The sequence below is a fragment of the Microtus ochrogaster genome, unplaced genomic scaffold, assembly GCF_000317375.1.
Source record: "Microtus ochrogaster isolate Prairie Vole_2 unplaced genomic scaffold, MicOch1.0 UNK4, whole genome shotgun sequence".
Taxonomy (NCBI): Eukaryota; Metazoa; Chordata; class Mammalia; order Rodentia; family Cricetidae; genus Microtus; species Microtus ochrogaster.
Window position 1 is genome coordinate 11,522,927 of NW_004949102.1, and position 24,616 is coordinate 11,547,542.

Below are 24,616 nucleotides of genomic sequence, written 5' to 3' on the forward strand. Positions count from 1 at the left end.
CCAGGACAGGAACCAAAAAAACTACGGAGAAACCCTGTCTCGAAAAATCAAAAAAAAAAAGATAATGCCTGCTGATAACTCAACAGAAATCTGGGCCAATGTCCTAATGATGGGACTCTTATGAAATTTCCTCATTAGAGTTTGATATCTTATTGTTCCTATATATTAAAGTAGCTTCCAGAGAGCATGCATATTGAGAAAGCAAGCATGCTAAAGGAAAATTCAGAATGGCTGTTTGTCTGCAGTGACAGTCCCAGAAATCATGTACTCACACATTTGTAACCACTAAAGTGATAAGCACTTGTCAAATTTTAAACTTTTGTTTTCAGTTATTTACATAACTAACCTATGATCTTTCACACATAACTGAAATGAGGTAACTAAAAAAATTAAGTGGTTTAGGTCAATAAGGAGGTTAGGTTAGGTTAGTCAGAGTTTACCTGAAGAAACTTAATGAATTTACAACAGAGCAGATAGAGCTGAAGGAGACAAGAGGCTATCAACAGAAAATGGCCTGTCTCCTGGGTCTGAATTAGTAAGAAAGTGGGATGGTCTCTAGACCTACAGCCGGTAACTATGTGAGAAGGCAGCTCCTAAGCCACTGTGGCTTCCGGTGGAGAACACAGTGGGAGATAGCCGAATGTCACTCTCTCCTACCTTCCCAAGTTCTGCAGAGCTTTCTGCAGTCCACAGCAGAGGCTCAGAGACCCTCCCAGACAGTCCCTGAAGATCAGGGTACCAGAAGCAGAGAATGGAGAGAAATGGGGAGAGCGTAGAGGACAGGCCTGAGGGAGAACCGTGTGCATCGCTGTGTGAAAACCACTTCCCCTGATTGTAGCATTGGAAATAAGATTTGAAGATGAAAACCTTCTACCATACTTTCATCAGCATATAAAAGATCACTCTAAATTACTTATATTTCTCCATGTTTTATTAATAATAATGAAAACAACAGAAAAGGGTTTCAATAAGTTAAGATATAAATTAAGTACCAATGAACACTAAAGGTTCTGAGAAAGCTGTGCTCTTCCAATAGGCTATGGAAGACGATGACCCTGTGTGATATGATTAGCAGGGATGTTAAATCAAGGTGAAATAGGCTGAGTTTACAATTTTTTGGAACCCCAGAGAATTCCTATTTACCTGCTGGTGAGTTCCCAAATATTCTGCAGAGCAAGTGTTGTTCTGATTTCTGTCAGTGATCCTAAGCTCCCTGGAGATAAAAACTCACAAAGCAAGCATGCCTTTATGTCTGACTGCTCTGCCTCAGGGCTCTGCTCTTCAAATCCACTGTGCTACTTGATGCTTTCATACTCCAAGTAATTCACCCTTCCATAACTACAGAACAACTTACTCTCTTTTTATGTTCACGATCTATTTTGAATAATTTTTGATGCATGGCTTGGAATATAAAAGTTAAGGTTTATTTTCCCACACACCTGTTTTTGAAACTATCACTCTGAAGTATTGAAAAGACTATCCTATCCTCCATGGAAGTGTCTAGCTACCTTAGTGAAATGTCAGTTCACAGTATACATGTCAGTCTGTTTCTAGACGGTATGTTCTGTGATGATGTATTGATGAGTGTGCTAATACCACACTGGTGATGTAGCTTTATCCATAGCTGGATACTTTGATACAAAAAAATAGCCATTTGGGCTTTTTTATTAGTATTTATATTGTCTATCTTTTTCCATCATTTAAAATGTTTGTTTTGTTTTTGGTTATGTGAGGCAGGGTCTCACTGGGTAACACTAGCTAGCCCGGGACTCACTATGTAGACCTGGCTGGCCTCAAACTCATAGATTCACCTGCCTCTGCTTCCCAAGTGCTGGGATCAAAGGCGTGGGCCATCATACTTGGCCACATCATTTAGTTTTTAATCTGTTTTCTTCATTTTTTAAAATAGGTACTTACAACATATAGCTGTGCCTGGCTTTTTATATAGTTTGAAGATATGTTTTTAAACTACGCTAATCAATTTAAGTTTTGATGCAATTGGATTCAATACTTACCATCTTGCTGTGTTGTATCTTTTTTTTACTTTTTTATTAGGTTTTTGTGTGGTTGCCTTAGGTTTTTTTAGTATATGTCCTTATAAAAGATTCTCCTTGCAGCTGGGTGTTGGAGGCACATGCCTGTATCTTAATACTCAGAAAGCTGAGTGGGAGGATCACAAATTCAAGACCAGCCTGATATACACAGGGAAAACTTTTCTCAAAAGTAGATTAACTGGGGATGGAGAGATGGCTCAGTAGTTAAGAGTACCTTCTGCTCTTGTACAGGATCCCAGTTAAGTTTCCAGAGCCCACACTGGATAGCTAACAACCATCTGTAACTCCAGTTCCAAGGATGCAACACCCTCTTCTGACCTCCAGGGACACTAGACACGTACATAGTGTGCATACATACATACAGGCACTCAAATATATGTGTGTGTGTGTGTATTTATGTATGTATGTATTTATATGTATGTATCTTTTAAAAATTAATGATTTTAAAATAAATATAAAAATTACTTTTAAATAACCCTGTCATTTCATATATAATACAAAAATCTTGTAAAAATGTATTTTCAATTTCCTTTTTATCATAATTTCAAATGTATTTTAACTTTTTTGTGTGCTAAAAAAAGTAACTGTTCCCTTCATTAGTAATCTTTTAGATAATTTTAAAAAAGAAAAATGAGTATTTACTTTTAATTTCTAGTATTAATTTCTTTGTGTGTTTGTGTGTGCATTCATGAGCATCTATATGAGCACATGCATGTGTGTGGAAGCCAGAAGTAAACCTGTGTGTCATCCTCAGATGCTGTCCACCTTGGGTTGTGCAGCAGGGTGTTTCCTTAACCTGGAACTCACAGACTAGGCTAGTTTGGCTGACCCAGCAGGCTTCACGGATCCCTAGAACTTGGATTAGGGGCTCTGCCGCAACACCTGACTTTTACAAATGTGGGTTCTGGAGGTTGAGCTCAGATTCTCGTGGTTACTCAGCAGACATTGTACTGACTGAGCTTTCTAGCTCCCTGGCCATCAAACACTTATTTATCTGTTTATTTACTATTATGTATTGTATAGATCCAAGTTTCTGTCTAATAACACTTCTGCCTGGAAAAACTTTACTTATTTCTTGTAATGCAAATTAATTCTGTCTCAGAAAAACAATATTGTCTATTTGACAAATTTTATCTTGCAGCACTTGAAAAATGTTCCAAATTTATAGCCTCTGAGACTTTTAATCTTTATTTCTACATAGATATGTTTGTTGTTCCTTGAGTTTTTTTAAACTTTGGTTTCTTGCCAGTGACTAATGTCAGAATCTCAGGTATTATCTCTTACACTTTTCTTCTCCTAGGATTTCAGTCTGAATATGTTAGGTTCTTTGATAGCAACAGTTCTTGGATCTGGCCGTCTTATTTTGTATGTTTTGTGTTACTTTTGTTTTTAGAAACTCCTGCTTGAGTTTATGTGTTTGCTCACCATCCTCATGTTTATTGAGTATCCCCTCTGCTCTGTAAAGTCTCCCGATGAGCTCCTCAGGGGTAGTTTCAATGTTTGTTACTGCTTTTCATTTGTCATTTTCTATTTGATGCTTTCTTACATTTCCATCTGATCTTGTATATTCTTTTTTACCTGGTCCTTTGACTTATCTTTCGCCTTCTGAATGTTTTACCTGATAGACTCACATCTTCATTATACTAAACTGGTTATGTAGTTTTCTCTCTTGATCCACGTCTGTGGGATTGTCTCTGTGTATGTGCGTGCATAAGCATATGTATTGAAACCCGCTGGTTGGTAGCTGAGGAGCTTATCTAGGTGGTAAAGAAAATCAAATATTTTTTATGTGTGAAAAAAACTGAAAAAAAAATCCTGGGTCTAAGTCTTTAAGTGTATATTATGAGATTGGGGGAGGTATTAATTCGGTCAGTATGGGAATTCAGTTAGTGTTAGATTTATTCTTGGTCTTCTTATTGTTACAGCACCACAGAATTCAGATTCCTCTACATCACCATTTAGGATGATGCAGAAGAACCTTCTCAGTTCTGGGCCATTCTTCCTTTATGCTGCACTGCAGAGAAATGCTCTCTGAACTCTGTGTTCTCCAATTCATAAATCCTTGTTATTTTTTACTCATGGCCTCTTAGACTGTTAGAGGGAACTGTTTAATCAGAACCACAGAGTTTTTAGCCGCACACCTTGTCCCTAGTTCTCAGACGTGAGGTCTTTGCAGTGTGCCAGTGTCAGCAACAAAACACGATTCCATCCTGCAATTCCGCCTTTCTGCAAGTAGTAAAGGATTTGGGATTTTGAAAACAGTTTTCTTTTCCCAGATAATGTATGTGAACACTAGTACCCTAGTGACAGTGTTTATTGTCCTTACTTCATAAGAATTTAAGGTTTGGGCTGGAGAGATGGCTCAGAGGTTAAGAGCACTGCCTGCTCTTCCAAAGGTCCTGAGTTCAATTCCCGGCAACCACATGGTGGCTCACAACCATCTGTAATGAGGTCTAGGGTCCTCTTCTGGCCTGCAGGCATACATGCAGAAAGAATATTGTATTCATAATTAATTAATTAATTAATTAAATTAAATAAAAAGAATCTAAGGTTTTGTTACATAAAGAAGAGGGAGAAATGATCTAGTTAGGGTTTTGTGTATTGTCAATAATGCTTTCTTGGAAATGTTTTTGTGAATATCAGGTTATGTCCATGAGAAGAACTATTGCAGGGACAAATTTCCCTTATACCCATATGCCCCTCATACCCTCTCAGAGAATCTGCTTTCTCTTTCTAGTCCACACTCAACCTTTTGATGACTGGTTATAATTTTTAAAAAGACTTATTGTTAAATTACATGTCGCTTGTGTGAGTATGCACACAAATGCAGATGCCAGTGCAGGCCACAAGCATTGGGTCCCTTGAAGCTGGAGTTACAGGCAGTAATGAGCCACCCACTGAGTCTGAGTGCTGATAACCAAACCTGCAAGAGCAGGGTGCCCCTTAACTACAGAACCATCTGATCAGCCCTAACTAATTTTTAGGGCTGGTCAGCCCTAACTGAATGAACTTTGCTATGATCTGCACCAAGTACACTAGTACTCATGACCCTCTCTCCTTAGATTCTGAATTGGACATTTGTCCTGCAACCATAGGTAATAGAATTTTCAGTAGCTCAAAAGAGTTGCAAATTTGCTCACTAACAGTAGTAGTCTTTTGTGCTGCAGGACTGAAGCAATGCACTTCCCAGTGTCCTGTGTCCTACGCATAATCCAGAATGTATCCTCTGAGTTAAGTCTTCCTGGTGTATAGAACTTATTTAAAGCTGTAAGCTTTTCCCTAAGTACAGCTTTCGCTCCAGCCCACAAGTGTAGATGCAGTGTCTGACTTGTCATTCTGCTCAAAATGTTGTTTCATATGCCTGTGATGCTTTGCTTGCTGTGAATTATGTAGAAGCATGCTGAATATGAGATTATCTGGATATCTTACTGTCACTGATTTCGTCTTCTCTCATCAGCTTACAAAGAGCCCTGTTTTGTGTATTCCCGCGTTGGGGGTAACCGGACATCCTTGAAACAGCCCGTGGATAACTGTGACAACACTTTGGTGTTTGAAGCAAGGTTTGAGAGTGGTAATCTACAGAAGGTAGTCAAAGTGTAGGTTTTAATTGTTTTTATTAGAGGAAGTAGGCCATTAGCTACTTACTAGTTTTTTGTTTTTTTTTTAGATTAGGTATATTAAAGTTCTTAGTCTCCATTACTTAACTGTAGTTCCTGAAGTACAGATGCTAACTAGAGTATTAAAGGTTTATATTTATTGAACCCACTCCTAGCTCAGCACTTATAATACTATGTATATGAACATTAATACAAAGTTGTTTGATAAGGAAAATCACAATTAGAAAAGATGGGTATGTGAATAAATCTTAGATTGAAATGTGTCTGTCTTCATTAAGGATCTTCAGCGACTGAGTGTGGGTACAGATAGTTATCAGACTTTTTTCTGCTAGTTCAAATTTTGAAACCTATGTGACTGTTACTTTACATGTACTTTCAAAACATTCTCAGTGATAGCTACTTTTTTCTCCTAGAACTGGAATTATTAGAAAATAAATTTTTGAAGGGGAAAAAATCAAACAATGACTTTTTTCTTCAGTTTCAATAACTCTTTACCTATTTTTATAGGAAATATTGTATTGAAACATACAAAATTTTATTGGGTTTCTGCATTTACAAAGGAATACAAAGGCTTCATATTTAAATATCAATTACTCATGAAATAAAACTTTCAGAACTTAATTTTTGTGGTTGTTTGCTATCAAATTCTAAGTATATGTTGTTTCTTCCCAAAAGAACTATCTATGACTATATAAAAGAGATAAAAATAAGATTATTTTTCTAATATAGCTTAAACTGAAATGTCATACTTATGTGCTTTTTTCCTTCCTTTTTTGTGTATTAGGGCAGATTATGAATATCAGTTGACTGTGCGCCCAGACCTCTTCACAAATAAGCATACTCAGTGGTACTATTTCCAGGTCACTAACACCCAAGCAGAAATAGCCTACAGATTCACTATTGTCAACTTCACCAAGCCCTCTAGTCTTTACAATCGGGGTATGAAGCCACTGTTCTATTCTGAAAAAGAGGCCAAAATCCATAACATTGGCTGGCAGAGAATAGGAGACCAAATCAAGTATTATAAAAACAACCTTGGACAAGATGGGCGCCACTCTTTTTCTCTTACATGGACATTTCAGTTTCCACACAGCAAGGACACTTGCTACTTTGCTCACTGCTACCCATACACTTACACCAACCTTCAAGAATACCTTTCTGGCATCAACAGTGACCCAGTAAGATCAAAGTTTTGTAAAATACGTGTCTTGTGCCACACGCTTGCTAGGAATATGGTGTATGTCTTGACAATCACTACTCCCTTGAAGAACAGTGACTCAAGAAAGCGCAAGGCTGTGATTTTGACAGCAAGGGTTCACCCAGGAGAGACCAACAGCTCTTGGATCATGAAAGGCTTCCTAGATTATATTTTAGGGGACTCGAGTGATGCACGGTTGCTTCGGGACACTTTCATCTTCAAGGTGATACCCATGCTGAATCCAGATGGTGTGATCGTGGGAAATTACCGATGTTCCTTAGCTGGACGGGATTTAAACCGTAACTATACATCTCTCCTGAAGGAATCTTACCCTTCTGTTTGGTATACAAGGAACATGATCCATAGGTAAAATAATCTGTAAATTGCATCTCTGCTTAATTCGTAAATTTGGGAATCAAAACTTTGCTCATACAATCCCATTCATTTCTTTTACTCTAACTTTTCTTTTTTTTACTGTTTTTATTGTGCTATACATTTTTCTCTGCTCTCCTTCTTTCCTCCCCCTCCTCTCATACTCTCTTCCATGACCCCCACACTCCCAGTTTACTCACGAGATGTTCTCTTTTTCTCCCTCTTATGTAGCTCCATGTATGTCTCTCTTAGGGTTCTCATGTTGTCTAGGTTGTCTGGGGTTGTGGACTGTAGGTTGATAACCCAAACCCAGAAAGACAATATAATATGTTCCCACTCATAAGTGGCTTCTAGACATAAAGCAAAGAAAAAACCTCTAACTTTTCATAAGATAGTTCATAAGTGATTTTCTTCCTTTCCAGTTCTGATCACACACCTTTCTGGCACTGTGAACAAGCTCTGTCTTGAATGAGAAAACAGGCTCCAGAATATTTCACTGGCTTTGAGAAACTGGGAAGTTTGCATGTCACAAACTTGATTTCTTCCTAAAACTTATAGTAACCTTGATGACTACTGTAGCCTTGATGGTTACACTGTGTTTTTTTTTAATCATCTATGTGTGAATATTAACTACAGACCAAAGCTTTCTGGAATTATGCCAGTCATACAGTGCTGAGTGAGTCCTTAGACTTACTTAGAGTAAACTGATTTCCCTTTTTTATATAACTTATTTTTTATTTTTTAAAGAAAATGATCGTTTTTTCACTTTATATACCAATCCCAGTCCCTCCCCTCCTCTCATTCTCTCCACCTACCCACCACACTCCACAGAGAGGGTAAGGCACACTGCTTTGGGGAAGGCCCAAGGCTCTTCCTACTATATCTGAGCTGAGCAAGGCATCCATCTAAAGGAACTGTAAGATTATTTTTTAATTTTTTGTCATTTTTTAATTTTTTTCCTTTTTCATTGTTTTTATTGAGCTATGCATTTTTCTCCACTCCTTTCCCCCTCTCCCCTCCCCTCCTATCCTCTTCCATGGTATGCACCCATGCTCCCAATTTACTCAGAAGATCTTGTCTTTTCCTATATCCCCTGTGTTAGATCTATGTGTGTCTCTCTTAGGGTCTTCTTTGTTGTCCAGGTTCTCTAGGACTGTGAATTGTAGGCCGTTTTGTTGTTGTTGTTGTTGTTGTTTGTTTTTGTTTTTTCCTTTATGTCTAAAAGCAACCTATGAATGAGAACATATGATATTTGTCTTTCTGGGTCTGGGTTAGCTCCACTCAATATAATGTTTTCTAGCTGTATTCATTTGCCTGTAAATTTCAAGATGTCATTTTTTTCTGCTGTGTAGTACTCCATTGTGTAGATGTACCACATTTCCTTATCCATTCTTCAGTTGAGGGGCATTTAGGTTGTTTTGAGGTTCTGGCTATGACAAAAAAAAATGCTACTATAAACATAGTTAAGCACATGTCCTTGTGGTACAATTGAGCATCCTTTAGGTATGTGAACAGTAAAAATAACTGAATACATGTAATGTGCCCAGGAATCTGGCATAGAGTTAAGGACATTAGTGTAAAAACTAATGAAATCTAAATAAAGTTGGGAGCTTAGTTAATGATAGTAATGTGCCAAGATTGATTTCTTTGTTTCTGAGAGCATAACAAATTTATACAACACACTAACCAAAACAGAAGCTACAAAAGAAGTAGACTAGAGCACTGCTTTTCTAGCTTTTGTGTCATTCTTGTTATTTTAAAAATGAAATGTATATGTGTATATATATACATACATACATACATACATACATACATACATACATATGAAGGTAGCTGATGGAATGCATCTTTGACATTAAGAGTTCCTGGCTTGACACATGATGGATTACAAGCCAATATAGCTTGACTTGTCTCTATGGAAGCTAATTTAAATGTCTCAGTTCTCAGTTTGCCTTGTAAAGAGGTTAAGGCAGGAACCAATTCAACAATTTCTGAAAGAATTTCAAGAAAGGGAAATATCTTTAATTCAATTACTCAAGAGCAGGTAAGAAAAACAAGAAGACAGGCAGCTAGGTATAGGAAGGTGACAGGATGTCAGTATACACAAATTAAGTATGCTTAAAACATGTTCCCATAAGAGGAAACTCTTAGGATACTTAATATAAAATATTTAGCGTAATTACTGGTGAACAAAAAGAAAATCCCAATTAATTAACTTATGTTAATTAATGCAAGGGAAGAAATATTAATATCTCACTTTACTTCAGAGGTAATATTAATTACATAGGTGTAATTAATTCCTAGAGCTTTCTAATGATGCTCTTGTGGGAAGTTGAAATATCTCCAAACCTCTGAATATTGGATTTTACAATGGATGGCATGTTTCATATTTAGTGGTCATGCTTTAAAATCTAGTTTTCTAAGAACTTGTAAAAATGTGTTGATTCCTTTGTGTTAAGTGGATTTTATCAAATAAAATCAGTAAATTAATGCACATAAAATTTCATTTTTAAATTTTATAACCATTGTTTTTAATAAAAGTGATGTTTGATTTTTTTATAAATACATACTTGTAATACCGTTGTTAATATTTTAGTTTTTACCCTTCTAAATATATAGATATAGCAAATGACACATGCAATTTTAATTAAGTGATGTAGAAATGCCATATAAAGCCTGAAAACAGGACAGAAGAGACAAAAATGCTCATACTACTAATACCGCGGCACCATTTTTAAAGGCTCTTCTCCAGTACTCTTCAGCATCCATCTGAGAAGCCTGCTTCTCAATTTAAAATAACTGAGTGTTAAATTATGCAGGTGATGGGTTGTCCTCTTAAGATAATTTCTTTTAATTTGATAATTTAAGTATTTTTTTAGAGTTTTATTGGAAAAAAAAAACTCTGTTTAAAATTGAGTGTCATTTTTTTTCTCAGAGTGGTATTCTCAGAGGCTAACTTCTCATTGTTTCCAGAACCAAATTCTGAGGCACTCAATTTTTAACAAATATTTGGTGCTTGTGTGCATAGCGCTGTTGTAGATGATTTTAAACATTCCCCATCTTTAACAAGCTTAAATAACCAACATGAAAATTTCCTAGACAGGTGACAAGGAAATGGTACTAGTAAGGTGTTGCCAAGTTCCAGAACCACCTTAGTTCTGACTGGACTGGCTGGGTAGGAATGGGTGAGACTGTTCTGAAGGCTGAGAACACTACAAGGTGAAGGAGAAGACTCTCTAGCCCAGTAGAGCGTTTGGAAAGGTGGTGGGCAAAGGAAGGGAGATCTGTCTTCTGTGGATAACAGAAAACCAAAGGACAAAGCAGAGAGATCTGCTAGGAGTCTTGGGAGTGGGAGAAATTTGTTGTTATCATGGAAAACCAGAGCATAAAAAGTCAAAAAATGATATATTTTAAGATTTATTTGTTTATTATATATGTAAATCTATATTACCTGTAGAAGAAGATTCAGAGGTAAAGTTAGTGACTTGCTCCTTTTCTTTACAATAGGTTAATGGAGAAACGAGAAGTTATTTTATATTGTGATCTTCATGGCCATAGTAGGAAACAGAACATTTTCATGTATGGCTGTGATGGAAGCAGCAGATCTAAAACAAAAGGATTATACTTACAACAACGAATCTTCCCACTTATGCTGAGCAAAAACTGCCCAAATAAAGTAAGTAGCATTAAGAGTTTAACTTTCCTTATTAAATACTGCAAATATGGGAAAGTCAAGTTTGTCATCCTACTTATTAACCTGCTTTTTAAAATTAGTTTTGGTTTTGCTTTCTTTTAAAACTGATTTTTACAATTGACTATGAGAAAAAAACTGTTTGAGTCTGTTTAATGCCCAATTATTTAGAGATATTTTCAAAAAAAAATAAAAACAAAACTTCTTTCTTCTCTTCTCTCTAAGAGCAGCACTATTTACCTTCTGAACTTTTTTCTCATTGTCATTTCTCTTATCAATTTCAAGGACTGAAATTTTCAAAAGATTTCTTGTGTATAAGTTATACAGACTAAAGATTGTGATCTTAGGAAATGTACAATAAATTTATTAGAACTTTCAAAGAAAAATTTAATGACCAATATTAAAAAATACTTAGAAAGTAGAATTAGAAGAGAATACAGTGTAATATTTTTGCTAATGGTGAAAATGTTGGAGCTGTTCAATTACTGAATTGTTAAAATAATTTACTTTTTTAGAAAAAAAGAATGAGTGTAGCAAACAAAAAATCATGTAGACTTCAAAGTCTTAATGAAGCATTTTAATTATAAAGAACTAAATGGGAAATACTGCTTTCTGAGGCTAATTGGGAATCAAACATACAAAAAAAAACCCCAAGGTGATTTGATAGAAAAGCTATCTATAGAAAGAACAGGTTTGTTGTCCCAAGAATCCTTGTACCTATGGGAAGATCAGAGAAAGCAATCCCATACCTGAATCTATTACTATATTATGTCAGCAGTGATAGGTATAAAATTCATTACTCCTGTAAAGCTATCCCCTATCTCTCCTATCTCTAAGCTGTTTTAGCATGTTTATTGACATGTTACTTAGTCTTCAATCTCTAATTAGTTGTGCCTTACATGAAATGGATCTGTTTCTTGAATGCCATAACCAACCAGTCTGCATTTAAACAGCTGTTCCACCTAATACAGTGATTACTTAAAATATAGACACCTCCAATTCTATGTTCCCTCTGAAACATTTCTCATTACAACATTCAGGCAAATCTGCAATGAAAGGTGTAGAGATGAAATACTTTCCCAGTAAACAAGAACAGGTAGCTAGAAAGCAGGGGAGATAGGTAAGAACTGACCAACACCAACTGGATTTGATTGACCACTATAGAACAAGTCAATGTCTAGGTTTCAAGTCAATATTTCAAGCCAATATCTAAATTTCTATACAAGAAGCTAGAAAGGGAAAACAAGCAGAATGAAGCAGACAATAAAGAGAAGTGGTGATGTTGAAAACGGAGATAATGGAGAAAACCATAAAACAAAGTTTGTACTGGGAAAGATCAATTAATATTGATAACACTTTACCAAAACTGACCAGAAAGAGAAAGATGACAAAAATTACTAACTCAAGAATGAGAGAGAGGGGTATTAATTTGAGCAGATTCTGCAGACAAGCACAATAAAGGAATATCCTTGTGGTTCTACTCAAAAATTCTTGGTTTTTTTGTAATTTGATGAAAATTTTCATGAGTTGTTATAAAACTTTGAAAGATACATATATTTCAATTAATAAATTTAGGAGACTTATACCATATTGTCAGAAATTACATTGATTTGCTAGAAAGAGATACAGACCATCATTCCATATTTAAGATTCCTGCGTCAACAGTATTGGCTCAGCAGGTAAAGGCACCTGTTGCTAAGTTTGATGGTCTGAGTTTGACACCTGGCACCCACATGGTGGAAGGAGGGAATAAACTCCAACACATTGTCTTCTTGTCTCCAGTCAAGTGGTAGCATGTGTTAAAGAGGACCTGAGGCTAAATAGAACATGAACTCTAGGGGAAACTTGCTACTATATTCTGATAAATGGGCATAGCAATAAAACTACTCCTGATTACATAGCTATAGCTATGCTCATAGATTCTTATATTTCTCAACCCTTATCTGAAAATATTCCTGCATTAGGTGCTAAGTAACCCACAACTGGTTAACAAGTAGAGAATAAAAGACTTAGTAATGCTCATCCTTAAATGGGATGCCTGTATTACACTCTCAAGGCTCAGGAATCTGTGAAGAAGAGGGAACAGAGAGAGGGTAAGAGCCAGAGGTAGTATATGACTTCAAGGAAACAGCATTGTCCAGACGCAGCAGAGCGGATGCACATATTAACTCACAGAGACTGTGATAACATACACAAGACCTGCTCAAGTTCAAGCCAGACACGATTCCAACATGGAGCAGGGGATGTAGGCATGGAGTTCTGCCACTAACTATTGGGCAGTTTTCTTCAATAGATTCATACCTAGTGTACTGACCACACTCCAGCGCAGACCTCACACCCAGGAGAAGTATACCAAAACAAGCTGAACTCCATGGATTTTGTTGTTCTTGTGGATGATGGTGATGATGGGAAGGAGAGAAAAGATGAAGCTGGGTGGGTAAGGAGGTGGGAAAGGATCTGGGAGAAATTGGGGTAGGGAAATAAATATTCTATGGAATTATCAAAGATTGAATAAAATGTTATTTGAAATAGATAAAAAAGATATATAAAAGAAAGACATGAAGTTGTAAGGGAGAGGAGATGGGAAGGGTCTTGGAAGAATTTGAAGGGAGGAGTGAAGAGTGGATGCGATCAAGATACATTGTATATATGTGTGAAATTTTCAAAAAATTAAAATTAATTTTTTCAAATAAAGATTGAAGATTTTTCCAAACTAATAGAAACATATACAAAAATTCTATACTTGATATCATACTGGACTTTTTTTTAGAGACTTTTCTAAGATAATGTTTTTCTCAAAAAATCAGATTACAAAACAAGGATTCCTCTGCTTAATCTTTCCTTTATTAAGGCAGGACTAGGGGCTGATCTCAGAGATTCAGGTATGTGGCAAATACTGTCCTCTGAACTAGAGATTCAGCCCTATGCTGCTCCTCCCATGCATCCTTCTGGATGTTTTAAGAAATGCTAAGAAGGCAGATTCACTGCATGGAAGCAATGAAGGCATGTTTGCCCACATATGAAGTTCAAAGTATCTATAAAACCTCTTAGGGGAAGTGATTTTAGTACATTGTAGGGGGAAAGTTCACTCTACAATTTCTAGTCAAAATTAGTAACTATAAGCTAAAATTGAAGACAATACTATTTTGTCATAATTCTAAGTAATGTGTTGCAAATTAGGTCGGCACAATAAATAACCAGGCCAGCTCAAGGATGACAGTTATGTTTTTAATGGTTATAAAAATAATGCTACAAGAGTGGGAGGTCCGACTTCCTATCTAGGTGGCTGGAGCCACGCAGAGAGAGCATGCATCTGGGTCCTCCCAGTTTTTCTTCCTGGGCTCCAGGTAGCCACGCCTTAACTAGATGTGATTGGTTGACAGAGTTTACCCATCAGTAATGAATATTTGTAAGTCTAACAAAATGTTTAAATTTGTATGTTAAACCCTTAAAAATATTGAGAAATATCCATATGAATGGAGAGATATTCTGTATTTTGGGTTGAGACAATAAACACAGATATTCAGTCTTTCATAAATGATGGGTAGAGTTAACACAATTTCATGAAAAAATCAAGACATAATTGTTTACAGAAATAGGTAAATTTGTGTTTGTTGTAAGTAATGCAAAGAAATTGGGCCTAACAAATCAATTTTGGAAAAAAGTTAAAGGAATCTCACTATCAAATTTTCAGATAGGATAAAATAATCGTGATTGATATGATATAGTATAGTATAGGGAGGGGCACAGACACTGAGAGCAAGTCCAGCACAGTAGTACACACACATAGACACACACACACACACACACACACACACAGTCTCTGTCAAGGTACATAGGAAATCTAATGTAAGACTTTTCAGTAATTGGTATTACAATTGGACAGCCATTAAAACATCGTCCACCTAAACCTCACATTTTAAATGTTATACATAAAACTTTTGTCACATGAAGATAGACAAAAGGTTCTTGAACATTGTGATAGTTGCTAGTACACCAGCTTGACAGGATCTAAAATTACTGAATTGACAAGCCTCTGGGTGTGTCTGCAAAAGTTTAATGAGATTAGATTAATTGGAACCTAAATATGGGCAGAATTATTCCATGGGCTGAGGTCCTGTACTAAATACACAGAAAGTGAGCTGAGCACAGGCACTTGTTCTCCCTTCCTCCTAGCAGCGGAGGCAGTACAGCCAGCCTCTTCAACTTCCCAATGCCTTGTCTCTTTGCCGTGGTAGACTATACTCAACTGGGAGCCAAAACAAACCCTTCCTTTTTAAAAGTTGCTTCTGTCGGGTATTTTGTTACAGCAGCTAGAAAAGTAGCTGATACAGGCATATACCAAGCTCATGACCTATTGGGTCACAATAAACAAACAAATTAGACTTCATCAGATAGATTCTTTTGTTCTATGAAAGGTCTCAAAAAGAGGATGCAACGATGCTATAAATAGAAAACTCATTTCTGACATAGAACTTATATTTAGAATAACTCAGTAATAAAATAACTTTCAAAAAATAGCACTGATATTAGATGTTAGTGATATTGTCTTAGGGTTTTGTTGCTGAGGATAAAAGAAAACATTTAATTGGGGATGACTTACAGGTTCAGAGGTTTAGTTCATTGTTGGCATGGCAGGAAGTATGGCAGCATGCAGGCAGACATCATGCTGGAAAAGTTGCTGAGAGTTCTACTTCTGGATCAGCAGGTAGCAGGAAGAGAGAGCGACACTGGGTCTGTCTGGAGCTTCCAAAACAAAGCCCACCCTTTGTGACACACTTCCTCCAAAAAGGCCACACCTACTCCTACAAGGCCACACCTTCAATAATGCTACTTCCTATGTGTTTATGTTGGCCATTTTCATTTAAACCACCACAATACTTCATCAGAATAATATATAATGCTAAATGGGCACATGAAAAGAGAGGTATTTGGCTTAATTAGCCATCAAGGAGCTACAAGTGAAAATCATGAAGATGAGATACAACTACATGCTTAATATGATGACTAAAATTTTTTAAAAAGTGTTGCTTATATCCAGTGCAAAGAAAAATTTGAAGCATATCTATTGTTCAGAGATATGATTATTAATACAATATTTTAGAGAATAGTTTGCCTTCGGACTTAAATGAACAGTTATCATGTGATTGAGCAATCCCATGCCTAGAGATGAACCATAGGAAAAAAAATTAAAAATTGCATTCATATGTAAACCTGTATATACAAATATTTTGGAAGCTCTTTTTAATTTCTAAAAATTAAATAATTCAGCCAGGCAGTGGTGGCATATTCCTTTAATCTTAGCACTTTGGAGGCAGAAATAGGTGGATCTCTGAGACTTTGAGCCCAGCTTGATATACAGAACTAGTGTCAGGACAGGCTCCAAAATGCTACACAGAGAAACCCTGTCTTGAAAAAAAGAAAAGAAAAGAAAAAAAATTAAACAATTCAAACTAGACTTTATGTAGTACAGTCACACAATGGAATGAATCACCCTCAGCAATAAAAGAGAATGAATATTTCTATGTGCAACAACTTGGATAAATCTCAAAAGTATTTTACTAAAGAAGCCAGTCTTAAAACATTACAAACTCAGCCGGCTGGTGGTAGCACTCACCTTTAATCCCAGCACTCGGGAGGCAGAGGCAGGTGGATCTCTGTGAATTCAAGGCCAACCTGGTCTACAAGAGCTAGTTCCAGGACAGGCCCCAAAGCTAAAGAGAAACCCTGTCTCAAAAAAAAAATCACAAACTCAATTCCATTTAGACAACAGTCTTGAAAACACAAACACATAGTGACAAAGGGAAAAGTGAGGTGGCAGACAAACAGAAGAATGTGACAGCAAGGCAATAGCATGAGAGGAGTTAAAAAGATGGGACGTGGGGATCAGGGAGAGAACTGTTCTGTATTTGATTGTGGTAGTGATGGTGGTAATTAACTGAATCTCTACACATTAAAATCTCAGAATGGACACAAATAACTTATGTTGAATAACACCTCCCCCCAGTCACTTGGTGTACACTTGTCTTAGTAAAAGAAACCAAAACAATGTTGATCTCTTTATAAACAATATTTCAACACATCTCCAATGCCTTTCCTATGAAAACAGACTCCTTAAATTCCTGGAATATACAGGATGAATCTTCATTCTAAAACATGCAGACTTTCTAGAACTTACTAAAAATACAGGATTCTGTGTGTGGTGGCACACATCTTTAATCCCAGCAAAGATAATTGCTATTCGTATGAGGTTAGTGTGAGCTATATAACAAGACACTGTCTCAAAAAATGCAAAAAGCAAGCAAGCAACAAAACAGGAAGTGTTCCTAAAGGTATAATATCCTGTACTAGTAGTAGCAAAAAATAATACACTTATTTGGAGGGGCTGGAGAGATGGCTCAGCAGTTAAGAGCACTGGCTGTTCTTCCAAACATCCAGTGTTCAATACCTAGCAGCCAGATAGTGACTTACAGCCATCTATCATGGGATCTGATGCCCTCTTCTAGGATAAAGGTGTACATGCAGATTGGGCATGCATATACATAAAGTAAAATGAATAAACCATGAAAAAATTAAGCTTATTTGGGACAAGTTATATGATGATAAAAGCATATTTATTGTTGGTGTTACAATTTCTATCCTCAAAATATAAATACATAATCCTTAAAACAAATTACTTTCCATCTTGGATGGTGGTGGCAGAAGTTGAGTCTGAACCACACTCAACTCTGGTGAATTAGAGGTCACCCTAGGCTACAGGAGATCCTGTTTCAAACAATAAAATAATAATAGTTATTTTTATTGACCAGGAAATAAAAGGTAACACCTTCAGCTTTGAAATTACAATTTTTACAGAGATGCTGTTTTATTTTTCATTCTGTTTTTTTGTCCACTTAAAAAAAAATTTTACTGATGACGTCTCAAGGCCCTCCAAGGTCACAAGTGTCTATCAGTGATCCAAGGAAGCAACAGAGAAAACAGACGGTATTCTCCCAGGAAGAAAAGCTGGTCCCGCGAGAACATCTTGATAAGTGAATGCACCCAATCCAAGAGCAATGCGTGGCTCAAAGATTTGGCTGGAAGGAGTCCCATATCAAGATTTGGTTCAAGAACAGAGGAGCTATGAGAATCCGAAGTAGGCTCCAGAACTCCTGGGAAGCCTGGCTCTGGATCTCATGATAGGCCTACCTGCCTATGTCCCTCTCGTCACCTCTGGCAGTGCAGATTCCATATGCCAGGGCCCCGAGCTTCAAAATCACCCATCCTCTGTTGTCAAACTGAGTCTGTAAATATCTCAAAGTCCCTTAATTCCACCAGGAATGCGAATGCAATCAAGTCTTCAAAGGCACTCAGATCATGAAAGGATTCCACGTCCCCATGTGTCCCCAGACCCATCAACAAAACCAAATCTCCGAATGTATCAAGGCACCCTAACGCTGGGAACCGGAACAGTACACCCTAGACACCAGATTCCCTTAAGTTCCTCAGTGAGTTCTGGCTCTGAGGGTTCCCAAGGCCCTATGGAGTCTTCAGATAAATGTGACCAGCAAGTTCAACCTGAAGCTCCAAGGAAGCACCGGAAGAAACATACTGTGTACTCCCAGGAACAAAAGCTCCTCCTCCAAGAACGTTTTGGTCAGTGCATGGACCCTAGCCTGGAGGAACATGTGGAGCTGGCACTGATGATTGGCGTGACCGAGTATGAGATCAAGATCTGGTTCAAGCACCAGCGTGCTAAGTACAAACAGAAGAATCTGTGGAAAATTCACGAAGTCCTGCCAGAATAAAAAGGAAGCTCCAAAGATGTTCTGTGTCTACCCATTCCCATGTCACTTATCTGTTCCTGCCCTTGCAAATACAGAATCCATGTCTCTAGGCAAAAAAAAAAAAAAAAAAAAAAAAAAGATTGAAAGAATCACTTTCTCCCCTCTTTTTTCCCCTCCAGCCACTCCCAGCTACTCTCCCCTGAACTTTTTTAATTTCCCACCTACATTTGTACCTGTGTATGTATCTGTATGTAACAATAAAAATTGAAGAGAAGGAGGCTTGCATCTATGTGTGATAGTAATAAAGGAGAACAGCCTGCCTGCTTGTTCCTTCTTACCCTCTTCCCAAAAAGTGCAAGTGCCGTTTCTAATCACTGCTTCTCAGTTTTCCTTCTCAGCTTGCAAGTTTAACGTTCAGAAGAGCAAGGAAGGGACAGGAAGGGTTGTGATGTGGAAGATGGGCATCAGGAACAGCTTCACCCTGGAGGCCACCTTCTGCGGATCTACTCTTGGTAACTGTCCTTGATGACCTCTTCCTGACAGTAAATCAAAGCTAGGCTTTGCTGTAAGATTAGTGATACGGACACCACTAGTGAACATGTTCTTCCCACTTAAATGCACACTTAGATTTGATCGGTCCTATAAGCAGGATGAATAAATGTCTACTGTGTGGTATCTCTGTGTCATCATTCCCTCTTGTTTATAAAAGAATCTTCTGGGATGCACTCTTTACTAATCTTCAAGCATTTGTTTTTGCTGTTAAGGGAATTCCTATGGATTTTTTCAAACTGAGAATTCCTGATGAGGCCAAGAAAAAGTAGTGAATGAACTTTAAATATTTTTATTAGATTTGTTGTTTGCCAAGCAAAAATAGAGTAGCAGTTTGCATTATTTCCTTGGTTGGTTGGTTCATCCACTCATTGGTTGTTGTCAGTTTATATTTGGAAGGAAGCCCTTCATTCCTGCAACTAAAAATGAAGCTATGCTCTGTAGTCTCACATTAGAAATGTCATGCTTAGCATGCATTAGTGAAGTTAGAATATTCTTTATTACAATGATTTTAACACGTAGGGAATGTTTCAGGTCGGGGTTGTATTGTGGTACCTGCCTGTGATCTCAACACTCAAGAAAAAGGCAGGCAACTCTTGAGTTCGAGGCTAGCATGGGCTACATAAAAGAACTTTTCCCATTTTGAAAAAGGAAAATTCTGGAAACTCATACATGTAATTTCAACCTAGTATTGTTTTTGCTTTTGTTCTGAGACGGAGTCTCTCTACATAGCCCTAGCTGTCCTGCAACTCACTATGTAGAGTAGATTGGCCTCAAACTCACAAAGATCTGCCTAACTCTGTTTCTGAGTCACTGGGATTATAGGTATATGCCACCACGCCTGGAGATTCCTTTTTTAAAAAAAAAAAAAAAATTGTGACCTGAAACGGAGGTAACATCATTCATGATGACAATATTTTCTCATGGAATTTTTCTGAGTAGTTATCATCACAACTAGTAACTGGTGACCATAACTGTAACTGACTTCCTGCCTTGCAATACTCGTCAGTGTATGCACAGTAAGCTTTGCTCCAGGTTGTGCGAAAGGATGAGCAAAAGCTTTGAGCTGTTAAAAGACCTGCTCCAGAGAAGAAAATCTAAAGGACAGAATATGGAATTATACCCGTGTTTTATTTATAGTGTCTCACAATTTAGATTTATCTGAAAAGAAAAAAAATAGTAACTCATCCTCCAGAGTGAATAAATTTTTTTGATGTTTTAGGTAATAAACGAGGCACCCACTTCAGCACAAAAGACTTAGAGTCAATGGGATATCATTTTTGTGATTCTCTATTGGACTACTGTGATCCTGACCGGAGCAAGGTAAGTAAATCAATTTGAATAAATGTCAGATTCAGGCTGTCAGATGGACAATCTGTCTGCTGTCCTACAACGGGTGTTCCCTTTCAATATCTTAATGGCTCTCTGGGTTTGGGTGTATGTAGTTACCCAATAACTGTTGTTATTATATATATATATATAATCACTAAATTATATATATGTATGTAAATATATGATCACTAAATTAGTTTAATTATAAAGTAATGTTATTCTTGTAATGAACTCATTTATAATTTTCCCTTAGTATTTTAAGTGCCTGAAAGAATTAGAAGAAATGGAAAAACATATGAACTTGGAAAGAGGCTTTGATGATTCAGATACTTCTCTAGTAGAAATATCAATGGATGTGGAGTCTAGGTAAGTCAGGTTCATTGAAGTAATTGTTACATTGTTTTGCTGAGCTTTTATTATACAGAAAATTCTAATACTAGGGAAAGTTTTCACAAGTGCATTATTTTGGTCAAATATATCAGTTTCATTTGATTTATTCAATATGAGCACGGCTGTGTGCCATGTGTTTACTATAGGTAAAAGACACACCAAGGTGCAATTGTTTTTGCATTCTCTCTTATTTAGAGCACAGCAAAACTGAGAAAACATTAGAGAGATTTCCCATATATCCCCATTCCTATATGTCCAGAGCCTTCTCCTGCTATCAACATCCAAGGATGATATATTTTTCAGTGAATGGATTTCATTAACAGACAGTTACGTCACAGTTTACATTATCAGCTACTCCAGTCAGAAAGTAATTCCGCATGCTGTGTGTTTGGACAAATTTATAACGACATGTTTCCTATCATCAAAGGAGAAGACAGAGTATCCTCACTGCATTGGCTCATACTCCATCCATTCCTCCCCCAACAACTGGCAATCACAGACCTCTATCATTGTCTACTTAGTTTTACCTTTTTTGGAATGTCATTTGATTTGAATTATATTATCTTTTCAGATTGCATTTTATCATTTAGTAACATGCTTATAAAATTCTTCTGTCTTTTCATGGTATGATGACACATTTATTTTTAGCTCTGAGTACTAAGCATTGTGTTGTCTGAATTATTCACTCAACTGAAAAACATCTTAGTTGCTGCCAAGTGTCAGCATTGTAAATAAAACTTCTATAAGCATCAATGTGTAGGTTCTTCTGTGATATATTTTAATCTCTTTTGAGTAAAAATAAAGCAATGTGATTGCCAATGTAAATGTACAATTTGTTGTATGTGTGCCCTTTATAGCAATACCAGTATAGTGCTGTAGGTTTCACATATAAAATTCCAAGAGGCATGTTGGCTGAGGCCATAAAATGAAGCATTCAAGTCGTACAGAAAGGGCTTCTTTACTCAGAGATGTTTAGGGTTTGTTTTGGTTTGGGCTTATTTGTTTTTTTTTAGCATAGGGGTAGTATACTTTCTCTTTACATTTAAATTTTAAGTGTTAAGAACTCTTAAAGAGACCTACCCTCAACCAAATTTTAAATTGACAGTATGTCATTGTTGATAATTGGTACAATATTGTACTGTAGAACTCTAGAATTTACTCCTCCTCCTTAACTGACTTTCATGTCTATTAACTAGTAACTTCCTTTTGCTTCTGCTCCTAACAACCATTCTCTGATGCTATGAATTAGACTATTTTAGATACTTAGTATAAATAGAATTGTGAACTATTTTTGGAAAATGTTGTATAAAACATTTTAGTGCTATTATTGTGTCAGCTCCAGAACTGGGTTCTTGATTGATACCCACCCAGTCATAGTGTATCATTAGAGTTATTATTAGATTACCTAGTAGTTACTAGATTTTAGTTTTCTAAGGAACCTCCATACTATTTTTAATAGTAGCTGCATCATTTTGAGCTTTTGTGTTTGTATTATAAATGTCCAATTTTATTCTTTTAAATATGGACATACTGTTTCTTAGCCTCATCTGTTGAAAAGTATGTTCTTTCCCTATTGTGTACCTTCGGTTGAATAACATTGACTGTTGTGAGGTTAATGCTGATTGTTAAAGTGATTGGCTTTAAAGACATCTAAAAGATTAGCAAATCACACCTCTTGGTGCAATTGAGAGGACATTTCCACAGAGAATTAGATCATGAGGGCTGGTTCAATCTATTGATGGATTCAATTTGGGACTGTTGGGACACGGTAGAACTATAGAAGATAGGGCCCAGTTAGGTTGCTGGAACCATGATTTTGAAAAGTTTGTCTTTGCCCTGGCCATTGATCATTGCTTCTCTTCTAGAGAAAAGGACAAGAGAATATTTACTTGTATTAGGACAGAGATATTAAAACATAATATAATTAAGTAGGTTGAAGGTGACTCATTATAGACCTTGAATGCCTCATTTGTGTTATAGAAATTCTTAAGTTATATAGAAGAATCCCACATATAGTCAGAAAGTTAAATATTCCCCATATTGACTTGATGTGTCAAATAAAAATATCAACAATTAACTTAATAATAATAAATAAAACCTTGTCCTGAAAAATCCAGTTTTAATTTTATGACATGGACAGGAGGGAAGTCTATGAGAATTCTAATTGGTTTATGAAAATACCATTTTCTCTCTAATATAGATTCTTCTAAAAGCAAGCCAGTGAATAATAGTACATATTTTATATCTATTTCCTAATATACATGTTTTTTCTTCTTAAAATCTATAGTTAGGTTATGCAGCAACCATTAGGTTTAAAATAATTTAATGGAGTCTTTCTCATGGCTTAAAAAACATGTGTGAATGGTTATGCAATTTTTGTCAGTTCTGCCAATCACATGCTCTCCATTGACGCTTCTCCCCATTAGTTCTTATTGTTAGAGTTTTTTTCCTTTGCATATTTTTCCTTATTACTACTAGCATGGTCTTGCTTTCTTAAGCACAAACTACAGCTATGCCTTCTATGTACTATATACTAAGTTCCTCAAATATTTGGAAGTTTTCTTCTGAACTCTTTTCACTTGTCTAGTAACAGCAAGTGGTAGCTTTCATTTTCCTTTTAAAAAGGTAAATATGTGTATTACTACATAGAATATCACTGCATTTCAAGAGTGACGCTTCTTCATTGTGTATTATATATTACACAGTTTCTAAAAGGAAATACACCAACCAGATAATTCTACATTCTACAGATTCTTATTGATAAGTGTATTGGTGCTAGGAAAGCAAAGTCATGTCTCAATTTCTCAAACAAAGCTAAGATATTTTAAAAAGCAGTTTTAGATAGGCACGATAGTACACACCTACAATTTCAGGACTTGGGAGCCAAAGCAAGAGGATTATGAATTTCAGACCAGACTGGACAACATCCTGATATCCCATCTCAGAAACCAAGAGTCATTCTAGATAACACATGATGACACTTTATTTGTACAGTGCTTTATTGTGCTAGATAATAAATATTTCTTTGTACATTCAAACACTCAGTCTTACTTCTCTTAACCTGGTTTAGAATTGCTTATAAAAATAGGTAGTTTTCCAATGTCCCATCAACAATGACAGACATTGAAACTGTGGATTATTATTCAGGAATAAGGAAAATCTATATATGCTAATAGTCTGTAATAAGTACAACTTTATATAGGTAGAATAATATATTTTATAGGGAATAAGGATATAAAAATTCAGTTATCCATTCATGTTTTAAAAATAAAACAATAAAAGGATACGTTTTAAAACTAATAGAGGAAAAAGCCGAATGAAAATTTAACATTTGTCATTAGGAAATTGCAAATTAGAACAATGAAATACCATGGCAAACACTTTAGAATTTCTTAAAATCCAAAGCACTGACAATACTAATACTAGTAAAAATGAGAGAAAATAGGACCGCTGTTTGGGTGGGTTATGTTGTGTGACTCTTCCCGGGGAGATGCGAATAAAATCCTATTCATTCCACGTAGGGCACCAAAGCAGACCAAGGGAGTAATTCCACTTCAGTTTAGCCTGGTGAGCCTATGAACATATTGGAATGACCAACACAAGTATTAGTGACTCACAGGCTGCTGCAGCGCCAAAGCTGTCACATC

The 24,616-nt window shown here is 36.4% G+C and overlaps 1 protein-coding gene across 1 annotated transcript in view; it reads left to right on the top strand.

Annotated features, from left to right (window-relative positions):
- Agbl3 (ATP/GTP binding protein like 3) overlaps nt 1-24,616 on the top strand; it is a 79,567-nt gene that overhangs the window by 20,885 nt on the left and 34,066 nt on the right. The window contains exons 6-11 of the mRNA XM_013353214.2: nt 5,512-5,650; nt 6,456-7,235; nt 10,749-10,917; nt 19,084-19,210; nt 20,470-20,570; nt 20,833-20,945. Of these exons, the coding sequence (XP_013208668.2) occupies nt 5,512-5,650; nt 6,456-7,235; nt 10,749-10,917; nt 19,084-19,210; nt 20,470-20,570; nt 20,833-20,945 (1,429 nt within the window). The remainder of the gene's footprint in view (nt 1-5,511; nt 5,651-6,455; nt 7,236-10,748; nt 10,918-19,083; nt 19,211-20,469; nt 20,571-20,832; nt 20,946-24,616) is intronic.